Source organism: Mya arenaria, chromosome 15 (genome assembly GCF_026914265.1).
Source record: "Mya arenaria isolate MELC-2E11 chromosome 15, ASM2691426v1".
NCBI classification, from domain to species: Eukaryota; Metazoa; Mollusca; class Bivalvia; order Myida; family Myidae; genus Mya; species Mya arenaria.
The window spans coordinates 52,756,537-52,763,247 of NC_069136.1; the positions used below are offsets into that span (position 1 = coordinate 52,756,537).

The 6,711-nt window shown below is 38.0% G+C and overlaps 1 protein-coding gene across 1 annotated transcript; it reads right to left on the bottom strand.

Annotated features, from left to right (window-relative positions):
• Positions 1-4,642: 4,642 nt before the first annotated feature.
• LOC128219596 (ctenidin-3-like) lies at positions 4,643-6,098 on the bottom strand. Its single transcript, XM_052927427.1, has 4 exons — positions 6,059-6,098; positions 5,505-5,699; positions 4,982-5,094; positions 4,643-4,788 (listed from the first exon to the last, which is right to left on the bottom strand). The coding sequence occupies exons 2-3, from the start codon at positions 5,692-5,694 to the stop codon at positions 4,985-4,987; spliced, it is 300 nt and encodes a 99-aa protein (XP_052783387.1). The 5' UTR covers positions 5,695-5,699; positions 6,059-6,098; the 3' UTR covers positions 4,643-4,788; positions 4,982-4,984.
• Positions 6,099-6,711: the final 613 nt, after the last annotated feature.

Genomic DNA, 6,711 nt, shown 5'->3' on the forward strand with positions numbered 1-6,711 from the left:
GTACCTACAATCCTCACACTTTGAATGGTCATACTCTTAAAACTGCCTCAACGGCATCCAATGTCAATGATAAATCAGCTGTCATTTCGGTCCATGCATATTTCATTCAATTCTCCAAACATTCCTGACAACAAGAGTCTCAGAGGGGATTAGGGGTACCATTTGGCAAGCATCTCTTGTTATGCCACCCTTCGAAAAAAAGGGGTATATTGCTTTGCACATGTCGGTCAGACGGTCGGTCCGTAGGTAGGCCAAAGCTTGTCCGAGTGATAATTCCCTGACTCCTATTGATACTGGGGTTCATTGGGCTAAAGGTCAAGGTCACATTGACCTTGAATGATAAAAAGTTGTATGAGTGATAACTTGACAATGCCTGCACCCATGGCCCTCAGACTCGACTTGGAGGTTCGACCTGACCAGTAGATTACCCCTATTGATTTTGGGGGTCATCGGGCCAAAGGTCAAGGTCACATTGACCTTGAATGATAAAAGGTCCGAGTGATAACTCGTAAATTCCTGGACTTATGGTCATCAAACTTTACTAGGGGGTTGGGCCTGACCTATAGATGACCCCTTTTAATTTAAGGGGTCATCGGGTCAAGGTCACAGTGAGCTTGAACGCAAAAAGCTTGTCTGTGTGATAACTTGAAAATGCCTGCAACCATGGCCCTAAAACTTGACTTGGATGTCCATGCATATTTCAGTCAACTGTCCATGTAATCCTGACAACATGGCGCTCGGGGGTGGGGGCATAATGAATGACAAACATCTCTTGTTATGCCCCCCTTCAAAGTAGAGGGGTATATTGCTTTGCACATGTAAGTCGGTCGGTCCGTCGGTAGACCAAAGCTTGTCCGAGTGATAATTGAACAATCCAGGACGTATTGTCATCAAACTTGACATGAAGGTTGGGCCTGACCAGTAGATGACCCTTATTGACTTTAGGGCTCATCGGGTCAAAGGTCAAGGTCACAGTGACCTTTAATGGTAGAAGAATTTTAAAGCTTTTCCGAGTAATAACACAACAATGCCAAGACATATGGTCATCAAACTTGATATGGAAGTTGGGCCTGACCAGTTGATGACCCCTATTGTTTTGGGGGGTCATCGGGCCAAAGGTCAAGGTCACAGTGACCTTGAATGGTAAAAGGTTGTCCGAGTGATAACTCGACAATGCCTGCACCCATGGTCCTCAAACTTGACTTGGAGGATGGGCCTGACCAGTAGATGACCTCTAGATTTTAGAAGTCAAGGTGACTGAGACCTTGAAAGCAAACTCGACAATTTCTGGACCTTTGGTCATCAAACTTGACATGAAGGTTGGGCCTGACCAGTAGATGACCCTTATTTATTTTAGGAGTCATCGGGTCAAAGGTCAAGTTCACAGTGACTTTGAATGCGAAAATGTTTTGAGTGATACTAGTAACTCGACAATGCCTGCACCCATGGCCCTCAAACTTGACTTGGAGTTGCGTCTGACCTGTAGATATCCTCTTATGATTTAAGGGGTCATCGGGTCAAAGGTCAAGGTCACAGTGACCTTGAACGAAAAAAGCTTGTCTGTGTGATAACTTGTAAATGCCTGCACCCATGGCCCTCAAACTTGACATTTAAATTTTTGGTGACGACTCATGGATTTTGAGGTCAGAGAATCAAATGTCATGGTCATAACACACTCTATCCTCACACTTTGAATGGTCATACTCTTAAAACTGCCTCAACGGCATCCAATGTCAGTGACAAATCAGCTGTCATTTCGGTCCATTCATATTTCATTCAATTGTCCATATAATCATGAAAACATGGCGCTCAAGGGGGGGGGGGCATAATGTTGAACAAACATCTCTTGTTTACTTTTGACTTTTTTGTCCAAGCCTTTATTTTCTAGCAGTTTTCAAAACTAAATTTACCTTTTCTACTCTTTCACGAACTGTTGTCGCAATTAATGAATTCTCTACTGATTTAAAGTCTTTCCGTACGAAAAAAACTCATATATTATGCAATACCAGACGAGCAGTTTGTTATGTACCCCCCCCCCCCCCCCCCAAATAAATGGAAGAAACATAGTGTTTTTTGCCCTTTCCATCCGTCAATCAGTCAGTCAGTCCATACGTCACACTTGGTTTCCGCTCAACAACTTGAGAACGATAAGACCAAGGAACCTCATACTTGGTATGCAGGTTGTTCATGACCAGTAGATGATCGTTATTGAGTTTAAGATCAGTAGGTCAGGGTCACAGTGATTTTAGTTAAAGAACAATAGGCGGTGACTTAAAGCTGAGAAATGGTTTCCGCTCAATAACTTATATTATAAGTCCTAGTGATGATTTGTTTAGCCTTGCAGTGAACGTAATAGTAAAGGATTACTCATCTTTTGAAAACCACCTAATTCCGCCTACATGCGGTAGTGGTATAATTCCATCCCTGACCTTTCCATTTCATAGACCTATCAAACAAACTATGCCTGTTTACACGGACATTATGCACCAGTCAATTGTAACCACGCCCCCCAGGTCCGGGGAATAGCGGGGACTTTGACTTTCGGTCCAGCCAACCCCGGGTAAAATCCCCGCCCTTCGGGGACAAACTGATGGTAAAATCCCCGCCAAATGCCCCTGCACCCCAGGGACCCTAGGTAAGGCCCATTCCCCGCTGTATTTTGCGGGAAGACAAAACCACCGCATTCACCCGGCACTGCGGGGCTACCTGAAAGGTTAAAACACGGCCAATTTCCCCGGTTGTCCCCGGTATACCCCCCGGAACTGGGGGATAGGGCGTGTTTACAATTGTAAAAAGTATGTCTTCTTTCATTCTTACATCCTATATTGTCCGTCTTAAATATCTTGAAACACAAACATTTTAATTTAATCATTTTAGTCTAGTTAAAATTATTTGGTTTATACCTATCTAATGTGACTGCGCTTGCGTACGGATTTTTCCTCAATTTCAGCGTCTTAAATACCAGTGTAACGTTGTATTTTAAATGTTTAAACTCGGCGCTCTAGCCTTTTTTGTGTCAAAGGTTTGGCCAAGAACGATTATTTGTACTTAAACAAACAAATACATCGTATTTTTAATTCCAACATGTATGTACAGTAGTTGTTTTCAAGTAGATTCTAGATTCAATCATGTTACCGCTTCATTTGTTTTGTTTTCAGAATGTCAACAAACAACACTGTATAAAAACGCCGCCGTATAGTCCACATCTATCTATTTTACAGTCGCCATATTGGATTTAAAGTCGAAAATTTAATTCACGTGCGTACGTTCTACGGGCCGCAAAATGATAATCGGCCCGGGCCGCAAAACTGATACTCGCTAAGTCATGCAAATGATCGCGGAATCCCTGCACAAATGTGTTACTATATATAGTAACATATATATTAATATGTATAACAATAATGCGTTCCTATAGCAAATAAAAATTAAAAGCAACTATTTAAGTCACATTTAAAAGCCTGCTCAAAACACGTATTCGTCTGGCAAAAGTGGCGTGATTCTTTCCTGTTTTAAGGAAAATAAATGTCTTATTTATTAGAGTAAATAACAATCATATTGCGAACTTATATATTGTCTGTGTATTAAAAAGTGAAATATGAAATATTTCTTCAATTTAAAAGGGTCCCAAAAAATAAGGTAAATATAAGTCAAATTTATGATTTTTATGCAATGAAAATTCTGCGCAAGAACTTTTAAAGTATTTTCATATATATATTATTTTTCAATACCAGCTGGGATCAAAACAAAATATTATAAGTAAAATCAATGCATAATATTTTGGGGTGATAATTTGTGCACTATGGTTCTATTTCGTGTTTGAAGCCTGTTGACGTTTCGCACGTAACTGACGTCACTCGCGCGCTTTTGTATGCTATCAAAAGTAAATAACCCACTGAGGAAATTATTTGAACTTCAACGCTGAAACATATGAGTTTTATATTAAAGAGCCAATATACTAAGTATTTGGCTATTTTGCGAGCCATTTTCGACCCTTTATAAGATGCTTTAAATTATAATAAATCCAATAGTTACCTTTTACATGTTACCGGTTTGATGATGCCTTTATTGGGACAACCTGATATGATAACCTATCATCGAATATTATCATCAACAGCTTTTTTTATAAATACGCAAATACATAGAACAATTGAGAATAATCTTCCTTTTTGGGTATAAGATATTGTCATGATCATTTATTACATTTAATTTCCACATTTTAGTACTTAAAAGTAACTCTTAGTAGCTCTTAGCAGCTCTTAGTAGGTCTTTGTAGCTCTTAGTGAATCTTATTAGCTCTTAGTATATCTTAGTGACTTTCAAAGCTCTGAACAAATCTGAAGAATTGTATGTGTTACCTTAGGGATATATTGAACCTTAAAAATACATTGAACTTTCCTTTTGAAAATCTGATGTGTGGATATTTTACATTGAGGCGTTCCCTTAAAAGGTGCATTTTCATTTATTTCTTGTTATTATTGATGATATTACCGTGTGCATTTAATAATCTTCTAATTTTCCTTATCCAGCAGAACAGTTCCTTTTCGAGATTCAAACCAGAATTGTGTCAAGTATGCAACACTTGTATTTCATTCATTATGTTCTTATATACACGAATAACAAAGGCAAACTTCGGTCTGTTGATTTTATTTTGAAAACAATGAATGGAGATTAGCACATATGTTGGGTACACAAATTGATCAGTCAACATTCTATAACATGGAAATACTTTAAAAGAATGGATTGGACAAATGCTTATATGAAAATGGATAGCAGGGGTCGATTGAAGATCTGAAATAAAAAAGAAAGGAAATATTTAAAGAAAATAGATAAAAAAAATTAACAAATGTTGTAGAAAAGGAACAGTATAATTGAATAATTTGAACATTGATATATTGAAAAATTCATTGAACTAAAAACAACGTGAAAAAGTGGCATTCGAAACAAATCAGTGGTATATTTGCATAAAAGGACGGTAACTCACCATTTAACCCTGGACGATGGTGATGGGGGTCACAGTTGAGCCCGAGGTGCTATTGAAGAAGCTGTTGTTGCTGAACAACAAGACGACGACAAAGAGAAGACCAATCAGCATCACTAGAAGAGAGAAATAGAAATTGTTTTGTAAGTTTTGTATTTTAATGATATTTTATTATGTTTTGTTCAATATAGGAAGTGGCGTCGTATCGCCTTAAATGAAGTGCATGGACCGAAGGGCAGTAATTCGTTACATAAGAAAGAAAATGAACTCATTTCATATAATATCTTATAGAAATACTTTAAAAGGAAACGAATTTTCGATGAAAGAAATGCTTATGTCAGTGCAGATCATTTTTCCATGAAAGATGTTTGACGTACATTTGGCACAATAGAAGTGTCAATGACGATTAACCAATTGGAGTATTCAGAACTATACCATTTGGACGGAGGGAAACATAAATGATTTAATTTATACATTCACTGCAGAATTTAATACGAAACTGGAAAGTGTAAGAAAATAAACTTACAAATGCCGCCATCGCCGGCACCACCGGCACCGCCAGCGCCGCCGTAGTATGGCATGTACGAATAACCGTAACCGGCACCGCCGAGGCCACCCCCGTAGCTGCTTCCGTAATCGCTACCGTATCCGTAATCGGCCAGAGCGGCTCCCAAAACTCCCATGAGGGCAATAACGGCAATGGCGGAGATCTTCATGGTTGCTGAAAGTAAGAGGTAAATTAAGAACAGGTAAAGGGTGCTTATTTGTTTTGCAATGTTGCAATTATATTTCACCAGATAAGCATAAAATGACCAAGAGTTAAAATATACAAGTTATCCCATGATTAATTTTCGACGGTTTCGAAACAGTTAGGTTCGTGTTTTATATGATTCTATTCATATGATAAAAAACACACGTCGCATTCAATTTTGCAAAATTGTTCGATGAACTCATTTTTTTTATGTAAATCGTAAAACTGAAATAAACAAATAATTAAAAAAACACTCGGGAATTGCATGAATACAAAAATAATCGCCTAAGGTCGCTATTAAATAAGAAAAGCATGAGATGTTTTCTTACCTTGTTGGTTGTTGAGCTGACTACCGGAGAATAGTAAAGAATATTTGAACACGCCACTAATTATAGTCCTATATTATATAATTTCCTGGTGCACCCTTCACTACATCATTCTACCCTTCCGCTTAGATCGGAGATGGCGGAAACAATCGATCCGTTCGTAAACTGTCGGGTTCACTTTGTTTGCTTTTGACGGAAAAAGACGAAGAGCTCTCGGCTTGTCGAGTATTGCAGACTAAAAATGGCCGACGGGTACAACATATCATTGAAGTTTATTCGGTAATGTGTTGATAAATTGATTTTCTTGACATAGTTCGGTAAAACTATCTTACTGAAATTCAGACGACTTTTTCTCCATACTTGGAATATACTGCAAGAACTGTTGATAATAACAATACCATTCCGCTGTGTCTTATTACTTCATATTTCCCTGCTGTTGTTTGGAAAAGTGATTATGTTTGATATGCTTGTTAACTATTTCATTTAGCGTTGATAAAATATATCTTTCATTGTTTTGTGATATTACATGCATATTGTATGCAATGATGAAGAAAAAACCGTCAAAATCTTACATAAACTTACATGAAATTTATTTCGTTATGTACAAAGCATTAAATTTTATATGCCGATGAATCACATCGTATATGACAAATGTA

Coding starts and splice junctions, on each gene's coding strand:
- LOC128219596 (XM_052927427.1), bottom strand. CDS start 5,694: ATGAAGATCTCCGCCATTGCCGTTATTGCCCTCATGGGAGTTTTGGGA. Junction 5,095..5,504: donor TGCCGGCGATGGCGGCATTT/GTAAGTTTATTT, acceptor TCTCTCTTCTAG/TGATGCTGATTGGTCTTCTC.